General features: G+C 43.6%; 1 protein-coding gene across 2 annotated transcripts in view; it reads right to left on the bottom strand.

Annotated features, from left to right (window-relative positions):
• LOC311235969 (serine/threonine-protein phosphatase 2A 55 kDa regulatory subunit B alpha isoform-like) overlaps positions 1 to 26557 on the bottom strand; it is a gene marked incomplete at its 5' end in the record, with an annotated part of 54487 nt that overhangs the window by 6732 nt on the left and 21198 nt on the right. For both annotated transcript variants that reach the window (XM_084323515.1, XM_084323514.1), the window contains 4 exons: positions 11605 to 11696; positions 11922 to 12091; positions 20283 to 20447; positions 23854 to 24031. In XM_084323515.1, coding sequence (XP_084179641.1) covers positions 11605 to 11696; positions 11922 to 12091; positions 20283 to 20447; positions 23854 to 24031 — 605 coding nt within the window. The remainder of the gene's footprint in view (positions 1 to 11604; positions 11697 to 11921; positions 12092 to 20282; positions 20448 to 23853; positions 24032 to 26557) is intronic.

Below are 26557 nucleotides of genomic sequence, written 5' to 3'. Positions count from 1 at the left end.
AAACAAACGCACTTAAATGTTAAATAAAAGGACCACAGTAATGAGGCAGGAGGAACATATATTTTTAATAATGGTAAAATTGTTATTTAAAAATGTGCTCCTAAAAAATATTTTTTGCCCCTAAATCTCATTTAGGGGCAAGTGTGCCCCTAGTGAAAAAGCTTAGCGTACAGCCCTGCGTGTGAGCGTGCACAGCGTGCGTGTCGTGTGTGTGTTCATGTGTGCTTGTGTGTGGATAGTTCAGTGTTCTGTGGCACTCAATGTTCATTGTTCAGGGCTCTGATGGCCTGGGGGAAGAAGCTGAGCCTAAGCCGCTCTGTCCTAGTAGCTGGGGTTCGCAGGCGTCTGCCTGACCTCAGCAGCTGGAACAGGCTGTTATTGGGGTGGTGAGGGTCTTTCATTATCCTGCAGGCTCTGGATTTGCACCTCTTGTTGTATAGAACCTGCAGGGGAGGTAGTGCAATACCCGTGGTACGCTCGGCTGAGCGCACCACTCTCTGTAGGGCCTTCTTGTCTTGTGCCGTGCTGTTTCCATACCAGGCAGTGATGTTTCCGGTCAAGATGCTCTCTACAGCTCCTGAGTAGAAGGACTGAAGTATCTTCCCCGATACTCTGAACTTCCTTAACTGTCTCAGGTGGTAGAGGCGCTGTTTCGCCTTCTTTACTACTGTGTCTATGTGTGTTGACCATGTCAGATCCTCTGAGATGTGGACCCCCAGGTACTTAAAGTTGCTCACCCTGTCCACGGTAGCCCCGTTAATCATCAGTGGTGTGTGTGTCTCCTGCTGTCCTCTCCTATAATCCACGATCAGCTCCTTGGTTTTACCAATGTTCAGGAGCAGGCTGTTGTCCTGGCACCAGCGTTCCAGTACCTCAACCTCCTCCCGGTAGGCCTTCTCGTCGTTGTCCGAGATCAGCCCCACCACCACCGTGTCGTCTGCGAACTTCACTATGGAGTTGGAGCTGAACTTGGCCACACAGTCGTGTGTGTAGAGTGAGTACAGCAGGGGGCTTAGAACACAGCCCTGGGGGGACCCGATGCTCAGGGTGATGGTGTTGGAGGTCTGACCCCCCACCCTGACCGCCTGGGGTCTTTCACTCAGAAAGTCCAGTACCCAGGCGCTCAGGGCGGAGCTCAGACCCAGCTCGATCAGCTTGTCCACCAGTCTGGTGGGGACTATGGTGTTGAACGCTGAGCTGTAGTCAATGAACAACAGTCTCACATAGCCCCCCTTCTGACGGTCAAGGTGGGAGAGGGTGCTGTGCAGTACCTGGGAGACCGCGTCGTCAGTGGACCCGTTTGTCCTGTATGCAAATTGCATAGGGTCCATATCACTGGGGAGGGAGGCACAAATGTGGTCCTTGACCAGCCTCTCAAAACATTTCATGACCACAGAGGTGAGTGCCACCGGTCTGTAGTCATTTGGACATGTTGGGGAGGGTTTCTTCGGTACAGGGATGATGGTAGACATCTTGAAGCAGGCAGGGACCACTGACTCCGCCAGGGATTGATTAAATATGGCGGTGAACACCGGGGCAAGCTGGTTGGCACAGGACTTAAGTATGCGTCCTGTTATACCATCTGGGCCAGCAGCCTTCCTGGTGTTCACCTGCATAAATGCTCTTCTCACACTGTGTACCGTCAATGAGAGAGCCGCCCCGCGGATGCCCCCCCCCCTCCACAACAGCCGGCGCACCAGTGACGTCACTAGCCGTTGGGCTAGCAGTGCCACTGTTTGCACCAAACCGCGTGTAGAAGGTGTTGAGCTGGTCCGCAAGGGAGGCGTCGTCGCTCCCCATTGAGGGGGCGCTGACTTTGTAGTCAGTTATAGCCCTCAGTCCCTGCCATAAGCCTCTTGTGTCATTTGTGCCTCCATCTTGTCGGCATACGTCCTCTTAGCAAGTTTGACAGCCTTGCGCAGAGTGTAGACTGTTGTCTTGTACTCTTCCATGTTTCCTGACTCTCTGCCCCGGTTATAAGCAGTGGTGCGAGAGTTCAGGGCTGCTCTGATGGTACTGTCCACCCATGGTTTCTGGTTTGGGAACACCCTCGCCTTCTTTGTGGGGACGATACTATCAGCCAGTGTTGTTATGAATGACACCACAGCGTCTGTGTAATCGCTGAAGTCACTGTTACTCCTCCTGATCATTCCCCAGTCGGCGATGTCTAGTGCGTCCTGAAGCGTGGCCTCTGATTGGCCGTCCCATTTTTTTTACCTCACGTGACACAACGGCGTCACGTGATCTGTTTATATGCTGGGACCAGCAAGATGGCGGCATGATCCGACGTGTTTGTTGCTCCCGCTAATGGTGGAGCCGGTACAGCCTTGTATCCGGCTCTGAACGGGGTGTAACAGTGGTCGAGTGTATTTCCTCCCCTTGTGGAGCAGACGATGTGCTGGAAGAAAGACTGCATGACTTTCTTCAGATTCGCCTGATTGAAGTCCCCGGCTACGATCATGGCTGCGTCCGGATGCTTGATCTGGTGTGTGTTCAGATGTTCGTGTAGTTCCCCTAGCGCCCTGCCGACGTTCGCCTGGGGGTGGATGTACACTGCAGTCATGATCACTGGAGTGAATTCGCGCGGAAGATGGAACGGGCGACATTGGATCGTGAGGTGTTCCATGTCGGGAGAGCATGAACGGGAGTGTATCTTCACCTCCCCGGGGCTAGTCCAGCCGTTGTTGGTCATAAGGCATAGCCCCCCGCCGATGCTCTTCCCGGAGGCTTCTGTACGGTCCGCTCTGAAGATGGTGAAGGAGTTGGAGGGAGAGATGCTGTGATCGGGAGTCACTGTTTTCAGCCAGGTCTCCGTGAAGCACAGGATATTGCATTCCTTCATCTCTCGCTGGAATCGGACCCGCGCTCGTAAATCATCCATCTTACTCTCTAGCGAACGAGCATTCGCCAGGAAGATAGATGGAATAGCCGGACGGTAAACAGATTTTCTTAATCTTAATCTGATCCCGCTCCTCTTCCCCCTGTGTTTCTTCTTTGTCTTGCGGCCGTCTTTGTCTCCCGCGTTGTCTTTGTCTCGTCTGATCTCCGTTGGCCATTCTTGGCATGATAAAGTGTCTCTAAACTCCTCTTTGAGTCCGGAGTTTAGGTCAATAAGTGACGTCCCCGCCAGTGATGCTTCGATAAAAAAAGTAGTAAAAAAAAACATAATAACTAAAAATTTGCACATTCGTTGCTGAGCAAAACCCATGGCGACTGACTCGGGTCACGCCAAAAGTCAACGGTCGGTCCATACATTCAGATTGCCAGAATTTCCCTGTCTGGAATACAGCTCTTAAAAAAAAAAAAATGCAACAATACTCCAGAAATATCATTTCCTGTGTGAACCCTGGAAGGAGGGAAAGAAACTAGACTAATCACCCATCTACCATGATGGCTGCTTTTTTATATAGCGCTTTTATCCAAAGCGCTTTACAATTTGTTACTCACATTTTACCCATTCACTCACACATTCACACACAAACGGCAGAGGCAACCATGCAAGGTGCCAACCTGCTCATCGGGAGCAGTTAGGGGTTAAGTGTCTTGCTCAAGGACACATCGACACGCTGCCCGGGAATCGAACCGGGAACCTCCGGATTGCCAGACGACTGCTCTACCTCCCGAGCTACTGTCGCCCCCGATGTCATACACTCGTCTACCATGCAGTCCAAAGCAAAGGCAGCCAAATAAGGGGCAGATAAGGACAGTATTGCCCGTGTTGCTGGTCTGACTGTTTCCAAATGTGAGGACAAATCTGAAAATATGGTCAGTATGTTGTGCATTTTTGCAGTAAGGGGCAGGAAAAGAGCTTTGATCCTGGAAGATCAACGTGTAAAGCACATTAAGATCATGAAGTCATTACATTTATCAATAGCAGGTGCTTAGTCATTAGGGTTGCCGTGGTGATGTGATTATTAATAAACTCATGACATGATAAAATTTTATTGCCTATATTTCTTTCTACCATTACCCTGCTAATACATGTACTTCCCCATCCCACCTCCCCCATACTGCTATGACGCCCAAGTTCTCCCAAGGGGATCAATAAAAGAATATCTCATCTTAGCATTACCGCTGACACCGATTTTTTTTTTCAAAATGCTTAATATCTGTAGAGCTCTTAATTAGCTCTTTAAGGTAATGCGACTACACTGATCCACTGCCGTGTCTGTCCGTCTACGTCTGTTTTGAATTCATTTTCAGTGAGGACTATCCGTTTGTTGGACAGACAGAGTTGACGGTTCTAATTTTAAAATAAACCAACAGAATACCTTCTGTCAATTTTCTATCCATTCACTGACTGATGTAGCTGCAGCCTTATTTAGTGTATCACGCAAACATACTGTTGCCTGTCTGGACTGGTCATCTGAGCTCCTCTCCAGTCGAGCTTGCACTGTTTAAATCCCCAAAAATTTCTAAATCCACCACCATCGTGTAACCGGTCATGTCGTCTCCAGAGCCTTCTTTCTCTCCCTCACATGAAAGTAAAACTAGTTCAATTTAAGACTTTTTAAATACTACTTAACCTCTTAACACTTTCTGCGCCAAAAACGTCGTACAACGGGTTTCAAGTTCATGCGAATTCTGCCAGATCACGGCGTACAGCGTTATTGTGATCTGATCATATTTCATATTTTCGCCATGGTATTCATATTTCACTCACGGAGCCTTGTCTGATGCTGTGGGACTCAGCACAACTCTGCAACGCTTCAATACTGCCACCTGGTGGATGATCGGAGAGTTGCCAAACCGGATATGCCGGTTGGATATCGGTGAGTCTCCTAATTACGTCCGGCCACTCGCATATCATCCCAGGACTCTAGCCATGGATATGGATCGCTGCCATAACTCAATAATCGACATGATTTGGGCGTGTATTAGTATTATACAAACCGGAAATGGATCGCCTCGATCCCCATCAAATAACTGGGATCTGTTTGCTCCAGTATCATCGCCCAACGGTAAGAGGAGGCTGCCGTGACTTTCAGCGTTTTTGTTTATTATTATCGATGCAAACTGCTCTGGTCTATATATCACCCATACTACATAAATCATTTAACGACGATCACGGAATTATAAACGACCCCCAACCCCCCCCCCCCCGTTCACCCGCGCATGATCAGTCATAACGTTTAGGACCATGTACAGTTGAAATTTTTAATATAGCGTGGATCGGTATCAAACGGCATTTGATAATCTAATCGCTCACGTTCGAGGAATTACTGCAGAAAACGATAAAAACATATTTATACTCTAGACCAGGGGTCTCAAACTCTTGGCCCAATTGCGGCGCGCGGGATGATATTTTGCGGCCCCCTACTGGACATCAAAGTTTAGTGTTAATGCGGCCCGAGTCGTTGCGTGAGAGTTGGACGTTTTATTTATTTTATCACTTGTAGGCTACCATAGCGCAGGCTCATGACAGCAACGTTATGTTAGTGACTTGGTTGAAACGTGATTCCGGAGTGATATCAAGTAAAGTGGAAGTCAAATGCATCCTCGCTATCTCTCTCCTCTGCGAGCAGTGCTCTGCATGTCCGGCTGCACTGCCACTGTCTGTCTGTGTGTACCAAACCAATTATGTGACTATATGCCAAGAAACGGTAGCCATTTGAAAATAATGTATGACTGAAGTGATGGAGACCATGTTTGAAGGCAAACAAAAGCAAATCCCCCTCAGATCGCACAGCAGCCAGAATAACTGAAATACTGGCTGGTGATTTGATTAAACAGCTTTGTGATAGAATACAAAAAATGCACAGTGCATTTCCATAGCTGTGGATGAGTCCACTGACACCACTGAGAAGCCTATGTTCTGAAGAACCGTTCATGTTCTGAAGAACTGTTCATGTTCTGAAATGTTATTGCTAAAGATTGGATCAGTTGTACTTTTTTTTTTGAATACTTGAAACCCTTTTTGTGTGGAATATTTGATGCGGCCCAGCCTCACCCAGACTCTACCTCCAGCGGCCCCCAGGTAAATTAAGTTTGAGACCCCTGCTCTAGACGGTATTTTCGTATGAATGTGTGAATGAAAAAGTAAAACATTCCTACACCCTGAACCATAGATAATCGATGTTGAATGGGCCATAGTAATGTCAATTTAGCAATACAATTTAAAAATGTATAGCCCTGCAAAGAAGGTAAACATCTCCATAGACTTAGACTGGTGGCAGTGATCAAACATTGATGGATATAAGCATGGCAGTTAATGTGTTAAGCCAGATGGGTACGGTACCGGACCCAAAATGACATCACTATAAATCCATCTCTACAGACTGTATAAATTAATGGGCTTTCGATGGGCTTTGGAATTTCGAAAAAAGACACTACCCAGCTCAAGTCAATCATATGACTTGTGGATTTACTTTTTATTTATCTAAATATTTGGGATTATCTCCCACAAACCTGAACGTTATTGGCTTAATTTAGAACACAGTTCGTTTCTCTACCTTTCTGTGAACGTCTATCAAAAAACGGTATTGAGATCTGATGAAAAATGTCGGGAAAATGTACATAATAAAAAAGTAACTGTGAGTAGATTTCATTCATGGTTTGTGAATCACGCCTGGTGATACAAAATCCAGATTGAACCGATTGAGATTTGGCCCGATCCATAGATGTGCGACATGACTATAATAAGGTCATTTATAGGCCTGATATTCTATAATCATATTTCAAATTGCATTTGTCGGGATGGCAGAATTCAGTACTGTATCTACAAAACCTTCTGTTTAATCATCTTCCCTTTATTCATTTGCTTAGATTTTTTGTACACGTGATCTCAAGAAGGTGCTGAATGAGCAAAATTGTTCATGTCTGGTCAATTTTAGCATGGTGTTATTCACTGTCAAAGATTAAAAACATTTTTAGATTCTCCTTTGGTTCATTACAATTTACTCAAGTCTAGTAACAGACACAATATTTCTGACACTGGGAATACATTCCCTGAGATCCATAGATGTCCCTAGATACCAATAACATGCAAATGGTACTTGTAGAAGTGGAGCAATCTTCCATTTACTTATGTATTTTTGGCGGATTTTCATAAAATAGGGCTAAGAGCAAAATGAAATTTTCACAACCATATTAGCAACAAAAAAAACGACAATGAACTGGCGGCTGGAGGACTTTAAATGATCACGTGTGCCAACCTTCCAGTAGCCCCGCAAAAAACAACGACTTGATTACAAAGCCATTTCATATAGAGAAATGTGAAATTTAAGACTTTTTAATACCGTTTAATGCCTTAAATTGATCATGTAAAAAAAAAAGATGTTTTAACACTTTCACTGCCACACACGAGATATCTCGGGTTTCCGATAGTTATGTTGAAAGCCACTCACGAGATTTCAGATTTTTTTTTTTTTTTAGCGATCTGAAATCATATTGCATCACGCGAGCCTACCCGAGTATACCCGAGCGCCGCCGGCGATCATATGTGGAAAAAAGCGCCCCCTATCGTCTCCCAGATGACATAAGGGATTTTGGAATGGACTCAATGAAAATGGATGGGGGAAAAAATCCGGTACTCCACATTTTCCAGTCCACTGATCCAGCCGGGGTTACCACAGTTCATTCTGGAGCCTCTCAGCCCCGCGGAATCATGTGTACTACTGTATCACGTTGGATCCATACACTTATCGATTTTTTCTAATGGTGATCAGGAATTGGAATATACCAGTTGGATACCATCTGATGTCAGGTAAGGAATCTATGTTATCAGTGTTAGGATAATCAGACTAATTTTGATGAAGATATAGGCTGTTTTGTGAAATGGGCTCTTTCGGTTTCACTGTAAAAGTCCAAGAGGAAATGAACACGGCGATTATCCGTGCGCGGCTCGAATGTGCTTGCGTGCACGTATAATATTAATCATCTAGCGTTTATTTGAAAACGATTCATAAATAGGCAGACGAATATCAACGTTCTGGAATATTTCAGTAAAAGACGATTATCATAGAATGGTCCAGAATTAAGTTTTTTTTTTTATATCTCAAAACGGGTGCTTTTCTAAATGCTCTGAAACGGAAATGAAGCGATAAAAAACCAATCTGCCTTGACAGCACTGACTGGAAAAGTAGTCTTTGATAAGCGACGGGCAGATTAGACACATAGCCATAATTTAAAACATAGATTAGGCGATATTAACGTTAACATTGAAGTAGACCGTGGCATCAAGGGGGTAAAAAGGAAAACCCGGCGTGGCACTCAAAGTGTTAATACCCTGCAGAGTATTGAATGCCTAGTATTTTTCTAATTAATCAAACAAATGTATTCGATGAATGTGGGCACTGATTAACAAAATGGGGGTTTATTTCTATAAAAAAAATAAAAATAAAAAAAGCATACACTGTGGGGGTGGTGGGCAAGTAATGTACTCTGTGGATGCCTGAAGGTAGCACCAACTACCGTGGCAAGCCTAGATGTCATTGACACAAAAGGTATTGTGTGAGGTGGAATAGGGCTACCGGGCATTGAATTACAAGTTCAGGAAGAAAAAATTTAAGTTGGTACTCTGGTAATTCAATGCTCGTTCATAATCTGTAGGCCATGGGTATTGCTATACCATGAAGAACATGCAAAATTGAGGCCAATGCATCCGGGACGCGTGAATATTAAAGGCAACCAACTTGTGTTCAGCTTTTCGTTCAGCATTTCTCTGATTGGCCACACGGCCAATCAATCAATCCACTAGCACACGCCCTTGCGGCAAGAGAGACGCGGCAGAACGCTGGTCGAACCAGCGGTGTTCTGTTGTGTGACTGTACTACAGCCGGTGTTCTGTTGTGTGACTGTACTAAACTCTTCCACCATATGACCGACATTTGACATACAGTACACATATTACATATTAGACACAGCCATAATTTAAGATATAGTTTATGCATTCGCAAAATATGAGAGCGCGCCGCTGTCATTGAAGGGCTTCCTACAACAGAGCACCGCCGCTGCTGCTGCTGAAGCTGTATCAAGCCGGCAGCGGCGCACGGACGCCGGGGAAAAACCACCGCGTCGCCCCGCTGGCGTTTCAGGCTCAGCAGCCTCCACGGGCGAAATAACATATAACGTTACAGTTCCACACTGATGTACAGTGAGTGTCTAATATGGCTGTCGCGAAGTCATGCCTCTCCCTCTGAAAGCCCATCCACGCTGTGTATCATAGACTACCAGATTCACTCGTGTATAAACAAAGCCCATACAGTTATGAAATGCGCTGAACTAGAAAGCGTAACGTTATTATGTTTCGCGTTCCATTGATTAACGCCATTACCTGCTGTGCTGTAGGAAGCAGAGGTACAGTAAGTTACAGTAGGTGTAGGTTACATGTTTAATCAAAGCCCATACAATTTTTCATAATATTTCAAATATCATAATGATGTGTTTTCTATATTATATCCACAATCATTCATCTAAAAAATTGTATGGGCTTTGATTAAACATGTAACCTACACCTACTGTAACTTACTGTACCTCTGCTTCCTACAGCACAGCAGGTAATGGCGTTAATCAATGGAACGCGAAACATAATAACGTTACGCTTTCTAGTTCAGCGCATTTCATAACTGTATGGGCTTTGTTTATACACGAGTGAATCTGGTAGTCTATGATACACAGCGTGGATGGGCTTTCAGAGGGAGAGGCATGACTTCGCGACAGCCATATTAGACACTCACTGTACATCAGTGTGGAACTGTAACGTTATATGTTATTTCGCCCGTGGAGGCTGCTGAGCCTGAAACGCCAGCGGGGCGACGCGGTGGTTTTTCCCCGGCGTCCGTGCGCCGCTGCCGGCTTGATACAGCTTCAGCAGCAGCAGCGGCGGTGCTCTGTTGTAGGAAGCCCTTCAATGACAGCGGCGCGCTCTCATATTTTGCGAATGCATAAACTATATCTTAAATTATGGCTATGTGTCTAATATGGCTGTCGCTTATCAATGACTTCGCGACAGCCATATTAGACACATCGCCATAATTTAAGATATAGTTTATGCATTCGCAAATATGAGAGCTCTGTCATTGAAGTGGGTGGTGGCAGCATTACTAACAGTAGCGATTTTTATTGTTTTGTCATGACCAAACATAATCCCAACATAGATAGGAGGTGTACTGTATGTCCACTGCTACCGCAGCTGAACACAATTAAGTTGGTTGGAACAGCAGCCCAACAAGTACACAAGTTGGTTGCCGCTCTGCCGCTCGCTTGCTCCTTGGATTTAATTTGGGACGTGCGCTTGCCTGCGCGTGGGGGCGCGGCCAATCAGAGAAAAGCCGAACACAAGTTGGTTGCCTTTAATATTCACGCATCCGGGACATGGGATCATTAGTGACGACTTATCAAGAGAAATACATTGTGTGCAGGGGGTTTAAACCCAGAGTGATGATACATCTAAACCAGGGGTTCTCAAATGTTTTCATACCGTGACCCCCTTTTATTTAGGATCCCACACTTCACTTTCTCTGCCACGCTTATATCCATCAATGTTTGATCACTGCCACCAGTCTAAGCCTATGGAGATGTTTACCTTCTTTGCAGGGCTATAACTTTTTAAATTGTATTGCTAAATTGACATTACTATGGCCCATTCAACATCGATTATCTATCGTTCAGGATGTAGGAACGTTTAACTTTTTCATTCATAGGTTCATACGAAAATACCGTCTAGAATATAAATATGTTTTTATAGTTTTCTGCAGTAATTCCTAGAACGTGAGATATAGACAAACGCATATATAGATGATCAAATGCCGTTTGTTGGCGATACACGCTATATAAAGAATTTCAACTGTACATGATCCTAAACGTTATGACTGATCATGCGCGGGTGAACGGGGGGGGGGGGGGGGGGGGGGGGGGAGTTTATAATTCCGTGATCGTCGGTCAATGCTTTATGTAGTATGGGTGATATATTGATCGGAGCCGTTTGCATGGATAATAAACAAACGCGCTGAAAATGACGTCAGTGTCCTCTTACCGTTGGCCGGTGAGACTGGAGCAAAAAGATCCCACTTATTTGATGGCGATCGAGTCGATCCATTTCCGGTTTGTATAATAATAATAATAGCCCAAATCATATCGATTATTGAGTTATGGCAGCGATCCATATACACGGTGTGCGTCTCGAGTCCCGCGACAATATGAGAGTGCCGGACGCATTTCCAAGACGCACCGGGATCACAAGAGATCCACTTCCGGTTTGGCAACTCGCCGATCATCCACCAGGTGGCAGTATTGAAGAGTTGCAGAGTTATGCATGCTCCCACTGCATCATACCAGGCTCCGTGAGGGAATTATGAATAACATGGCGAAAAAATTAAATATGATCTCAATAACGTCGTACACCGTGGATTGGCAGAATTCGCATGAACTTGAAACACGTTGTACGACGTTTATGGCGCAGGATGTGTTAATGTATCACGTAATTTCAATGTGGAATATCAAAATAAAAGCACACGTTGTTGTTGAACTTGACCATGCATATTTATTAGAACATTTTATTACAGCACCATGTTATCAATACACATTTATAAAACGAGGCATATTTAGCCCAAAAAAACCCGTAGTTTGAGAACCACTGATCTAAACGGTACAAAAGGCACTCACCTGTCATTTCCATTCCAGCAGCATTCAAACTTGTCAAAGATGCAGTCGTTCTCGTAGAGTGAGCACAGCTTACTCCTGAGGTATTCATGCACCTGTTGGGAGAACATGGATTGATGGTTGATTGATGTCGTAGTAGTCACAAGACCCAACAGGTCAACAACGGTGACAAAATGTCAACGAGAAGGGGCCAGGGTTTTATATGGATGTCACTCTTGTAAAACACCCCCCTCGTGTGGAGAACCAACAAAACAACTAGGGCTAGTTTGAATGTCCAAGAGCTTTATTTGAGCAGGGAGAAATCACACACACACACACACCTGATATGTCTCTACTGGCCGGGTCTCCATGTTGAGATCCCAGATCTTGACAGACAGGTAGTCGCGCGTCATCATGTAGCGTCCGCTGTGGCTGAACTTCACGTCGGAGATGGAAGAGATGATCTCGGAGAAAAACGAGCGGTTGTTTGGATCCTCTGGCTCCTCGAACACTGGTGTAAGAAGACATGATGGGTGTGAGAAGCTGTTGCCATAATCAGACCAACGCGTTTGTATCCATTTAATAATGGCCTTCAATAGCAATACTAGGGGGTGGGAATCTCGTATATTTATAACGACACATTATATAGAACCATAACATGCCGATTTCTTATTGGGGTTTACATAGTTAACATACAGTTGAAATAGAAATAGGCATTGTAAGTAGATAATTTAGATAAAGAAAACATAAAACATTCAATACAAATGAAAAAAGAAACAAAAATAAATCATATATATATATTAAGGCTGTCAAAGTTAACGCGGTATTAACACGTTCGCCCGATTCTATTAACGCCACTATTTTTTTTAACTCACGATTAACTTTTAAGAAAAAACGTTTTTTTTTATTTATTTTTTTTACTAGACTTCACTCAGGTGTATTATTGATGCTCTCATTGATACTATGTTTGTTTCTGAAGTGCGTGCGTGTGTGTGTGTGTGTGTGTGTGAGATATATAGAGAGAGGGGGGGGGGGTGAGAGAGATGAGGAAGGGGCAAGAGAGAAATAGAGCTGGGAGAGTGTGTGTGAGAGAGGGGGTGTGTGATTACTCAGCCCTTGTGTGGGTGAATGTAACAAGTTCCTAACGTTTTCTTTCAACTATTATTTCATGCACTTTATTCATTGTTTTAATTATTATTTTCTAAAAAATGCGATTAATTTGCTATTAATCGTGAGTTAACTATGGACAATCATGCGATTAATAGAGTTAAATATTTTAATCGATTGACAGCACTAATATATATATATTTTTATATAAACATATATAAAGAGAATTATCATACTCATAATATGGGAAAGATGTACTTTGCAATAATTCAATTTATTGCAAATAAAAAAATTTATATATATATTATAAACAATAAAATGCCCCGAGAGTGATGACTAAAACCACCTGGTGAATAAACCATCATAATGTGTGTGTGTGTGTGTGTGAGGGGGTTGATATATAGAGGGGCCTCCAACTTAAGTAGTGTTGATGAACATGTAAATAAGATACAAGTTACCAGGATCAGGTAGACTAACGTACCAATGGACAAACCTAAATAGATAAGGTGGCAAGACTGTGTGAGAAAGACGACCTCAGACGTAATGCAGACGCCAATAGTTATAGATTATACATTATAACAAGGGGCAAGTGTCAAAGTCTTCATCGAGTCTTTTAGGAGCTAGAGAGAATGCTTCTCTCCTCAACAAAGAGGGTATTGACATCTCCTACGTTGCACCGATATATCTCAAGGAAGGCACACTGCGATGCGCTGGAGTGAAACGGTAACGGCTACAGGGCCTTTTTTCCTTGTTCAACAGCACTCCCATGTTCTGAAAGGCTGCTTTTTAAAAGCTAGTTGTTTTGCCGATATATACCGCTAGCCCACAGGGGCACTTAAGCATATGATGGTTTTTTTGTGTGTTGCAGGAGATGAAGTGCTTAATTTTGAAGGTTGTGTCAGTCCTCAGTGTCCTAGTTTTGTGAGTGAAATTACATTGCTGGCAATAAGCGTGTCTGTAGTTGCCAGGGGTGATGTTCAGGAAATGTGCAGGAGGGTCTACTCTCGCCAGCACGTTTCTCAAGTTAAGAGGTATTTTGTAGACAATGCGGGAGGATCTTTTAGATGTTTTAAGGATGAAGTCGGATGCCACGATGTTTCTTTATAATGGACACGATCATTGACCCAAATGGGGGATTATTGAATGGAGCAGACGGCCCTGGGGTCAGGTGTTTCTCAGGTTCAGACATTATTCTCGTGCGATACCATCGAAAAACGTTCCCTTGCTTTGGTCAGTAAAGCCTCTCTGACGAAGCTCGTCTGCAAGTCAGTAGCCTCAGCCTGCATTTCAAAAGTGTAGTCTGTGCTGCAGTTCACAGACCGGTTGAATTGGGAGAGTAGATTGTATGTACCACCACCTTGTTAATCATCAGTGATGCGTGTGTCAGTTCTGCCATAATCTGATTATTGTAAAAGTGTTAGAATATGAAGTGATTCAGGGCGGTTAGGTGGCCGAGCGGAGATTGCGTTCGTCACCAACCCCGGAGCTTTCGAATCCAGCTCACAGCTCCGGGGTCGTCACCAGCTTGGCTGGCCGTCTGCACTAATACAATTGGCTGTATTAGAGGGTGGGAGAAGCTGGCGGGGTGGGTCCGGGTCGTTGTAAACAGTGACTCCTACAGTTCGGTCGGGGCGCCTGCTAAGCGCGGATAGGACTTGAGGGGGATAGTGTGATCCTCCCACACGCTACGCCCTCTCGATGAGAATCCGCGCTGCCAGGTGAAAAGAAGCGGTGATTGGCTGGACGTGTGTTGGAGGAAGCACGTGGTAGCCTCCACTCTCCCAGATGATCTGACTGTGGGGGGTAAGTGCGCAGCGACCAGGAAGGGACTGGGAATTGGCATACGACTAACATTGGGATGGGAGAAAATCGGAGGAAAATGGAGGGGGGAAAAAGACCAAAAAAAAAAAAAAAAATATGAAGTGATTCAAATTGTTCAAAGTAGTTTCTGTTTATTTTATATACGTATCAATGCTTTTTGTGTTCACACACACACGTGAAATTCCATCAAATGGGATCCCGAACCTTTGAATATGAAGAAAATAACTATATATATATATTAAAACACTTTGGATGCCAGCGACGACATCTCGTTATTTCATGCCCCCCGGTGAGTGCCGACGACACGATTTGTAGTTTTATTTTTTTATTAGCGATCTGAATTCATATTTCATCAACCGAGTCTCCCGTTGGTACAGCAGCCCCTCCAGGAGCTCAGATGGGAAAAAAGCGCCCCCTATCGTCTATCCCTGTGTAACTGCAGGTCAGTCCATTAGACTGGGAGATCCCTGTGGGATCTGTAGAGGTGGAGCCAACTGGCTCCATTGTGCTGGCGATGGATCTGATGATGAGGGATCTGATGAGGGATCTGATCGCGAGACGGAAAGCAGCCTGGAATATATATTTACAGCAGCCAATAATCAATCAATAAACGCGATCGATATTTGGAATGGCGATCAGGAATTGTAATAATCTTTTTGGAGAACATCTGATCTAAGGTAAGGAGTCTATGTTACCAGTCTTGGGGTAATCGGAGCTGTATTCACTGAGATAACAGCGTGTCCCTATGTGTGTGTGTGTGCGTGATCTTGAGGAAACGAGAGAATAGATTTTTCAGCTCGCCTCTATAGCGTGCATAAGTACACATATACTATCGATAATCTAGCGTTTATTTGAAAACAATTCATAAATAGGCAGACAAATGACGTGTCTAGTGTATTCGAGAATTACAATAAATGCCGTTTATGACGGAGGGCGGCTAGGTGGTGTAGTGGGCAAGGCACTCGCCACCAGTGTGGAGACGCTAGGATTCAGGTGTTCGAATCCAGCTCTCCACATTGTTTTTCAGTTTGGCTGGTCGTCCGCAGTAATACACATTGGCCGTATTACGGGGAGGGAAAACTGAAGGGTGGGGATCGAACGTTGTGAACAAGCGACTCCTACAAGTCGGTTGGTGCGCCTGCGCAGTAGAATCAGGATGTGTCGGGGGCAGCGTGAGCCTCCCACGTGTTACTCCTCGACACAGAGATCGAGCTGCGCAGGTGAAAAGATGCGACTGCTGTTACCTCAAGTACCGGAGGGGACTTGTGCTATGTATGACTTAGTCCACATTGCAGCCGGCTTGTGGGAGGCAAGAAACAGCGTTCGTGACAGGGGAGGGTTGAATTGGATGATACGAAATTGGGATGGGAGAAAATATGGAAAAATGGGAGAAAAAGTGGATCAAAAAAAAATAAATGCCGTTTATGACGGAATCTTTCATTTTTCAGAAAATCTTCAAGAGAACGATAGCTTTTCGAAATGCTATAAAAAGGATATGAACCGATTAAAAAACAATCCGTTTTGACAATGTTGACTGCAAACAAGTCATTGATAAGCGATAAAATTAGACAGCCATAATTTAAAACATAGATTAGGCGTTAACGCTAACATTGAAGTGGATGATGGCATTCAACGGGGTAAAAAGGTAAACAAGGTCGGCACTGATAGTGTTAAGGCTGTCAAAGTTAATGCGGTATTAACGTGTTATCGCCCGATTCTATTAACGCAGTGGTCACCAACCTTTAAGCCCAAGATCACCTTTTTTTTGGTGAAGGCAAGATCTACCTATTGAAGCGTTGAGAGAAAAAGTCAGCCAAGATTGTACTTTAAACTAAATGACTTTTATTTGCCTGTATTCTAATTACATGCAATGCTTTGGTCCAACATTAAAACGTCAAAGTAGAACTGTAATATGTACTTTCTCAGTCAGTGCTAAGTGCAGTCATCTTATGCAGCATCACTTTTCACATCAAAACAGAAGTAGAACTGTAATGTGGACTCTCATATTATTAACATTGACAAACATATTTACAATTAGCATTTTATAAAGTAGAACTGTAATGTGTACTTTCTCAGTCAGTGCTAAGTGCAGTCCTCTTATGCAGCATCACTTTTCACATCAAAACAAAAGTAGAACTGTAATGTGGACTCTCATATTATTAACATTAGAACATGCTAATTGTAAATATGTTTGTCAAAGTAGAACTGTAATATGTACTAGGGGTGGACGGTATAAACGGTATACGGTATAAACGGTATGAATTTGCTCTACGGTATGGATTTTGACTATACCGTGTAACCGGTAGTGCAGCTCTAAAATAGCAATGACGTCATGTAACCACAGCGCGACTATTTCACTCGCATTTGCCCCTAAAAATAGATAGAATTAGTCATAGATAATAGATATGTGCGAACTGGAAAAAGTTATTTAGGAGGCTTCGCGCAGTGGGCATGCCAGCCCCTACCGCACGCATGTAAACACGGGTCTAGTAGTCTAGTGGGACGGGACACGGGAGGACGGCGGCGTCTCCCTGAGCTAACGTTAGCTTAGCTACCGTTACAAAATGACCCAGTCAACTATTCACTTTTAGTTTAATACATGATGAGGCATTGTCTAACCGAACGGTATCTAGTCGGCCAGCTACCGATAGCTCCTGACATCAACAACGCTCCACAAAGTCTAGTAGAGACGTGTGTGCTACATGTTAGCTCACGTTAACGCAAGTTAGTTTACCGTTCAAAACGAAATGTCCCATTGAACTAAATAATTCACTGAGGCGTTGTATTAACGTTATATATCCGGCTAGCAGTAGCTACAGATAGCTCCTGATATCAATGTCTTATAACACTGATTCGATGCGTATTCGAGCTGAGGGCTTGCTGAGCACAGTTAAGTAACGTTATACCAATACAATAGGGTCCAGGTGCAGCGCCGGAGAATCCTGGCCGTAGCTCTGCTCGAGGCTACTCGAGTATAGGTCCAGGTGCAGCTCCGGAGAATCCTGGCCGTAGCTGGAGGCTACTAGAGTACACACAGACAGTGGAGCTTGTTGCGTGGTGGCGATGTCTCGCAGATAATACAAGTAAAAGTCTAATTAAACGATGATACCGTGATATATACCGTTACCGACTATGCTTCAAATTATACAGTGATATACATTTTAGACCATACCGTCCACCCCTAATATGTACTTTCTCAGTCAGTGCTAAGTGCAGTAATCTTATGCAGCATCACTTTTCACATCAAAACAAAAGTAGAACTGTAATGTGGACTCTCAGGGAAAGATTTATAAAAAAAAAAAAAAAAAGGGAAGATCTACAGGGAAGGTCTCAAAGATCGACCAGTCGATCGCGATCGACGGGTTGGTGACCACTGTATTAACGCTACTCTTTTTTTTAACTCACGATTAACTTAAGAATGCATTTTTTATAGACTTCACTAAAGGTGTATTATTGATGCTCTCATTGATACTATGTTTGTTTCTGAAGTGTGTGTGCGTGTGTGTGTGTGATATAGACAGAGAGAGAGAGGGGGGGTGAGAGCGATGAGGAAGGGGCAAGAGAGAAAGAGAGCTGGGAGTGTGTGTGAGAGAGAGAGGGGGTGTGTGATTACTCAGCCCTTGTGTGGGTGAATGTAACAAGTTCCTAACGTTTTCTTTCCCCTATTATTTCATGCACACTTTATTTATTATTATTATTTTCTTTTAAGTAATTTTGTGCATCACTCAGTTTTGAATTTGATGCAAATTTGCAATGCACGAGGGTCATCCTTTTGTGTTAAATGGCTGCATAAAGCAAGCATTTGTTGACTCTCATGTTGATAAGAGTATTAAAACTTGGAACTTGAAAAATATCTGTTTAAGGTAGATACAAAAAAAAATAAAAAATGCAATTAATTTGAGATTAATCGCGAGTTAACTATGGACAATAATGCGATTAAATATTTTAATCGATTGACAGCACTAATATATATATATATATATATATGGTCGGTAGAAAGAAATGCGAGGAGGGAACGGGCCGTGTTCCTCTTACAGAAGCCTGTCTGCAGTGGAGCGAAGCTGGGAGCCACCTCGGACCCCGCGCTGGTGTCTTGACACCTGCAGCCGCTTTGTAGATAATGTCAACAAGGCGCGGGCAAGACGGGCGACCTGTATGAGGCCACGTAACATGACCGCACACCTGTGGCCTACTTAGGGAAGCCCTTTAGTTTTGTGTCCTTTGATGAAGAGCAATGCCGGTGCTGTGGAGCTTAGAATGTTGCGACATTTACTTTATAGAACTATGACTAGTTTGTGAGCCTACTGTCCGCCACTGAGGCATCAAGTTATTTATTCCTTCATCTTTTTATTGATGCTGCACAATCTGGGAGGGGCTTCTGAGTTATTTAGTCCATTCCCTGAGGGTTCAAGGAATATAGAAGTCACCTTCCAGTCACTATAAGTGAAAGAGTACAGACGGGTGTAGTTTCAGCTACTTTTTCCAGTCCGATTTCTCGAGGGAAATTGGGACACAAACAAGTTACTGAAACTGCACCCCATAACACCCCCATCAGTTCTTTCAGACTTTTCGAGACAGGAGGGTGATTGTTTATAAGATAAGATATTCCTTTATTGATCCCCTTGGGGAAATTCGGCCATCATAGCAGCATGGTGGAGGGAAGGTACAGCTATGGGCAGGGTAATAGTAGAAAGACATAAATACAGGCAATAATATTTTATCAGAATATAAAAATGACAATATAAACAGTGTAAACAATATAATTATCTGAATATAATATAGTCTCTTGAGTGCACATAAGTCACTCTTAACAACATCTCCCTCTAGTGAATCTCTCCATAAAATGGCTTTTATCCAAAGCGCTTTACAATTTGTTCCTCACATTTTACCCATTCACTCAAACATTCACACACAGACGGCAGAATCATGCAAGGTGCCAACCTGCTCATCGGGAGCATTTATGGGTTAAGTGTCTTAATTTTGATAATGGTATACAACAGCATAGTTTGAAATGTACAATGTGATATGACATATATATATATATATTTTTTGTCATGGTGCCATTTCATTCTAAATAGTCTATTTTCAATATAATGCTGCAAGGAACAATCTTGAAGAGTATTTATTATTTTTAAGATATGTATATATTGTGGGCGACAGTATAGTAAAAATTAGGGATTTCAGATATTATCGGCCGATATTGGCATTAAAATGTGATATCGGAAAATATCGGTAATAGAATTTTTTTTTTAAAGATTTACATTTCTATAACCTTTATTTACCCAGGCAAGCAAGTAAGATCAAATTCTGATTTTATTTGTCAAAAGTATGCATAGTTGTGTTTATTCCACAACAAGAGATATGTAATGTTAATTACCTGAAATTATTCCGTTTTTTGGGGGGGGGGAAACCCTGCATATTGATATCTGTATCGGAAATTAAGAGTTGGACAATATCGGTATATCAGTATCGGTAAAAAAGCCAATACCGAGCATCCCTAGTAAAAATCCTTACATTTGCATGGGAACCATGATGGCACACCTTCATATTCAGTATACCTCCCAGCCCTACATTCCAATGCCACATGACGTCTGTGGCGCTCGAGACGTCTAACTCGTGACTCTAAAAGAAGGCGGGCCAGACAAACATCTAACTCGTGACTCTAAAAGAAGGCGGGGCCAGATGGACGTCTTACCTGTGACTCTAAAAGAAGGCGGGGCCAGGCGGACGTCTTAACCGTGACTCTAAAAGAGGGAGGGGCCAGGCGGACTTACGTTTCGAGTGCTGGTCGCACAGCGCCGACGCCCTCATGTCACACAGGCGGATGGTGCCCTTGCTGCTGCTGTAGACGAAGGTGTTGCACTGACTGGGGTGGAACTCCGCCGCTGTGATCACCTCCGTCAACTCCTCCATGTTGGCTGGCTTGATGTCAACGATGTCTGAAGGGGTCACGCAGGTCAAGGGCTTAAGCCGAGTCGTGGAGGAACTACAGTGTCCAAGTGATCGCCTCGGATTATATCTTAAAGCTACACTGTGTACGCTTTTTTCTAGTCGATGTGGTCGTCATAGCGTGCCCCCCACCCCCAATTAAGGCTTGATTGATTGAAAACGTTATTAACATATTGCAAGAATGGGTACAATACAGTACGGCTCAATACAAACAATTGTTAACTCATTGGCTGCCAGCTATTAGCCTTATCCTATGGTAGCTACTGCCAAGCTGTAAACGATGGGAGTTAGTCAACTTGTTTGTAGAGCTAAATCTATATTCTATATTTTAGCCATGGATACAATACTATAGTCATTTGACATTGAGTTTCTTCCGGTCAGGGCGCTCCAGTAGCACACCACATAGCACGCCGAGTCGCGAAGCGGTCGTCCCGGGTTCGTTTCCCAGTCCCCGCGGCGTGAATACTTTCCCCAAGGTGGTTGTCCTTCCGCATTCGGTTTGCGCGGCCTGGCCACTGACGCTTCTCTCAGTGCCCAATCGCGTTGTGCCTAGCTTTCAGTTCCACAGCCCAAGTCCTTCAGTTCCACAGCCCATTTCCTCGTATTGTTTTCATCTCTCTATATTAACGTAGCCCATTTCCTCGTATTGTTTTCATCTCTCTATATTAACGTAGCCCATTTCCTCGTATTGTTTTCATCTCTCTATATTAACGCTTTGATCGCCAGGGTTAAATTCATAATTTACCATCCCTCGCCAGCCCTATTTAACATGGAGAAGTTCCCCTTCTTTGCAGGGCTATAACTTTTTAAATTGTATTGCTAAATTGACATTACTATGGCCCATTCAACGTCCTATATCTATTGTTCAGGGTGTAGCAACGTTATACTTTTTCATTCACATATTCATACTAAAATACAATCTAAAGTATAAGTATGTTTATCGTTTTTTGCAGCTTTCTCCAGAACTTGATTTATAGCCACAAATGCATTATATTGATGATGAAATACAGTTTGATAGGAATCTGTGCGAGATGTCAGAAAAATGTCAACTGGACGTGCTTCTAGGAGTTACTAAGTATGATCTGATGTTGACCGGATGGGCGGGGGGTCTTTTATAATTCCATGGCCAACGTTATATCATTCATCTAGTGTGGGTGATATGATCATTAGAGCAGTTAGTATCGAACACGTTGAAAAATAACGCTGGATCTTACCGTATCTTCCTCGCGCCGTTAAGACGATGAGCGTGGAACTGAAATATTCCTATTATGGGATGTAGAAATATCCGATCCATTTCCAAGTTGTATAATAGTATATATGTCCAAAGATGGAGTCGCGCTAACGATAGCGAGTGCCCGGACGAAATATGGGTGAGCACCACTTCATCCGCATCACTTCCTGTTTGGGCGATCCGCTGATCGGCCACCAGATGGCGCTCTTGAACCGTTGGAGAGTTGAGAGGGGCTCAACAGTACATATCATGTCTCCGGGGGAGAAATATGATTTCGATCACAGATTTGTGAAATATTGATATCAAAGACGCTGCCCAGCGTCTTTGGCAGAATGAGCATGGCGGGGAAAGACGCTGCCCAGCGTTTTTGGCGATTAAAGTGTTAACGTAGCCCATTTCCTCGTATTGTTTTCATCCCTCTATATTAACGTAGCCCATTTCCTCATATTGTTTTCATCCCTCTATATTAACGTAGCCCATTTCCTCATATTGTTTTCATCCCTCTATATTAACGTAACACGCTATTCATATCAATCGACATCACATCAATATAACGTATTGTCTTCCGTATATTGCACGGCGGTAGTAGTTAGTGCATTGATGTGCTAGTTAGTTAGTATATTGATGCACGGCGGTAGCGAGTTAGTTGATAGTTAGTAGTATATTGATGCAGGTAGGTAGCTGATGCGACGGACTTGTGGAACTGAGAGAAGTTCTGAAAGTTAGGAGCGAGCGTTAGGAGTAACGCGATTGGGCGCTGAGAGAATCGTCAGTGGCCAATCAGGCGGCGCAAACCGAACGCGGAAGGACAACCACCTTGGGGAAAGTATTCACGCGTCCCGGCGACCATTTGCTGCATGTCTTCCCTACCTCTCCTCCCGTTCTCCCTCTCCTCTTTATCGGTCCTGCGTGGCCAGAAAAAGCTGAAAATGCTAAAAGATAATAAATTAAAAAAAATTTGTTTCTTCCGGTCAATATGCAAAAGAGATCATTTTTCCATCCATGATCATTTGATTGTCAGTAACAGCATTCGCATTGAACACTAAAAACGGTTATCTGCCCAACTGTACAAAAGCCTTGCAGGATCAAGCTAAAATTGACGTCAAATCGCCCTTACCTGTGGCCGGGAGTAATCCAAAAAGAATATTCCAATTGTTTGATCGCCATCTGGTATATCCAATGTCCATTTTTGCTCGGCGGCATAATCTACCATAAAATATGGATCGGGAATATTTGACTGGCTTCAATGTACCTGGGACAACCGTTCGCCATTCGAAAAATGAAACCCGAGATCTGGGGCCGTCCCACAGCCCAGGATACAATGTTAGAAAGGGTGCTTGATACCGCCGTCTAGCGTGATGCGGCCGGTATTGCACCTAGGCATTCTCAATGCGATTACCAATGTTAACGCAGAGTCAGTGGGCCTGTAATGAATAGAAATATCGAATAAAAGAAATAACGATCAAATAACGAGTATACTCGTTGTTGGCGTTCAACGATTGGCGGCCAATAACGAGTATAATTGTCGTTGGCAGGGAATGAGTTAAGAGGATGCAGACCAGAAAAAGACTTTCGTCTTGTTTACATCAGGGTCCCCCATTTATACAGGACCATGTAGACTTGTGCTTATTCCACGCAACTGTATGTAGTCGAGTCCACGTGGTTCTCACGAAGTTCAAGTTCATTAAAGTTATTGGAGCGTTTCCTACAGGTTGCAGATTTACCCATCTCAGACTCCGCCCCCTCTCATTTACCCAAGGGGGGGAAGGGGTTTGAAGTAGGGATGTCCGTTATTATCGGCAGATATTGGCATTAAAATGTGATCAGAAATTATCGTTATCGGTTTTCAAAATTATTATTTTTTTCTTTCTTTAAAAATTTTTTTTTGCATAATGTTGTGTTAATTCCACGACAAGAGATATGTAATGTTAATTACCTGAAATTATTATTTTTGGGGGGGGGGGGGGCCTGCGTGACACGAGCAGGCAAGACGACTGAAAGCCAGTATTCTTTTTGGGATCATAAAATGTAACCATATTATGCATATTAAAGCCATGCATGGGGATACACTTTCACCATCACTAAACAAAAATGCAATTTTCAAACTGTTGGTGACTGAATGGAATCAAAGACGTATACAAATAAAAATAATAATAAAAAGATACTAAAGCTGCGATCGGTAATCTCCAAGTGCCAGAGATTAACACGAAGGTCGTCCGCCGACAGGTAGGTCTCGTAGTCGCTGTTGACGGAGATGGAGTTGATGTGGTAGGTGTGAGCGTTGGCAAACACCCGTCTGGGGCTGGCCTCCACCATCAGATCCATGGGCCGGAACACTGGTACCTGGTGGTGGTAGGGGGTAAGTGTTATTTTATTCTCCGCCCTCATGTCATTCTAAACCAATGGCACGATTCCCCTTGTGCCTTTCCATCTCCTCCCTCCAATCATACCCAGCCAAGCCAATTTTACACACGACATCGGATGCCAGACATGCTTTTACCTGAAACCAATGCTTTAAAGAAAACTAATAAAATAAGATATTCCTTTGATCCCCTTGGGGAAATACAGGTAATGTATAGAACTAGGTCATACTGGAACAGACTATCACTGTATTTAACCCAGATTACAAGTAAAATCAGTTTGGACTATATATATAATGTAATATTCTCTGAGGTAGAATTGTGGTGCTTAAGCATAACATTTTATTCTGGTGAGAGAACTTCCTATATTCTTTGTTTTATTATAATTTGAATGTATTATTATTATTTCATTTCAATTGTTAATTGTAAATGTAAAAATATTTTATTTTGTCTTAGAATAGTTGTTTCTAAGGCAACAACTAATGGGGATCCTAAATAAACATAAACATCTAATAGAAACTAGTCCCATCATGGAATCTCTTGTGCTCATTTCATCACCCGGCACCGCCCAGGGTGACCTCATTGTCCTGAAAGGGGGTGGAGCTCCGCGGCTTCCTTCCATACCTAGCAGGATACGACCGCTGCGGAGCCCCCTGCCGCCTGCGTGGCAGGATGCGATCATGTGCTCCTCCTCTGTGCCAGAGACTGCTCCTTTCATTATTCATTCCCGTTATCCCGCGCCACACCTCTGTACCATCGTCTTGTATTAAAAGCATAGAGCGAAGGGATACAGTATTTTGATTCATAGCGCATTAACGATCTATTGAGGCGCCTCTCATTTATGACTGGGGTCCGAGCGTATCTGGTGTTGAAGCGACATAGAGCATACAGCTAATGGATACAATATTACCAACTTGTTCATTCATAGAGCATACAGCTAATAGACTCAGTATAAACGTGTTAATTCATAGAGCATACAGCTAATGGATACAATATTACCAACTTGTTCATTCATAGAGCATACAGCTAATAGACGCAGTATAAACGTGTTAATTCATAGAGCATACAGCTAATGGATAGACTATTAACTTGTTCATTCATAGCGTATCATCTATAGATTAATCAGGCCAATTGTGATAACGTATGAATGAATGCATTTTGTCCATTTTATAATTATTGTCTATTTTATACTCATTTAATGTCCGCACTTTATATTTTCTCTGCTCATTTTATGCCTATTTTATGCCTACTGTAACTGAGGGGTTACAAAACCCTGACTGTATTAAAGATTGTGATAGATTAAACCACTGCTAGTTATGTACTTTAATTACTGGCCAGACAGTACATCAAATATAGATGGTGAACACCCACAAGAACACGGCATTGACAAAGAAATAGTATTTGAGGGTAATTTATTATTATTAGGCAACATTAGGTTACAGAATGAGAATTAGGGTCGCGCTTGTATGGCGAAGAATATGCGTAAAGTCAGTCAATAGCATGAGTCACTAAGAATAGCAGGAATCCTACGATGGGTCTAAGTTGACACCACCTGTCGTATAGTAGCAACTAGATAGGGCAACACTGGTACCGCCTGGAGACAATGGGTTCCCTCCGGGGGTGTAAGGCCTGGAGGGTAGAGGAATGTTCGGGTACTCAGTCTGATTCAATGAGGAATAAAGAGACTCCAGGTACAGGAGTCGGTCCTTGTAAACTCCCTTGATCAGCAGCAAAGTAATAATTGTAATCCAAATGCTCGACAGCATTGATGACAGCTAGCCAGCCTCCGTCCACGAGGCCGGCCCGAGTTGTAATCCTCACGAGGTTGAATCCCAAACGACAGTGGAAATCAACGATGCTCTTCTCCGGGTACCACGTTCCAAATCAATATAATCCAACCAGTAATGGTTCTGCAATCGCCGACGCCGATTCTCCTGTGTACATGTCCAACGGTTCTCCGCCTAGGACTCCTCGGGTGTGGGCGACGTATTTAGGCCACACACCCTGGCTAAGTACACTAGCTAAAGACACGACGAACCGCTGGGTAATGCTACACACGAACGAACTGTGGCCGCACGATATACAATAAATGAACGACTATTTACTTCACATTAGATTAGGTCGAACTCGACGGTACTTTACTAAACTATTCGCACGTGGTTCTCAATGCTCTGTTAGACGCAAGGTTGCTCACTTCACTGCACGTTGACTCGTGGTGAAGGTGGGTAAAGGTACTGAACGTTCTCTGAATTGAACTACTGCTGTGCGCACCTTGCGCTCTATTTATACTTAAGTGAATATCTAGTCCCAAACCGCAGTCTTTGTCTGGTATCAATACGCTGACTCCGGGCATGTTCTGACATGCCTGAACTTGTCTTTGAACCTGCCGTTGGGGGCTTGCGCGCTGGCGCCTGGGGGCGCTGTCCAATAGGAGAGCGGATATTACTCTGGTTTGAACGCAGGTAAAGGGATATTCCGTGTATATATATAAATAATATACAAAGTATAT

The sequence above is a fragment of the Notolepis coatsorum genome, assembly GCF_963971535.1.
Source record: "Notolepis coatsorum genome assembly, chromosome: 10".
In the NCBI taxonomy this organism is placed as follows: domain Eukaryota; kingdom Metazoa; phylum Chordata; class Actinopteri; order Aulopiformes; family Paralepididae; genus Notolepis; species Notolepis coatsorum.
This window is presented reverse-complemented; position numbering and strand designations above follow the sequence as displayed.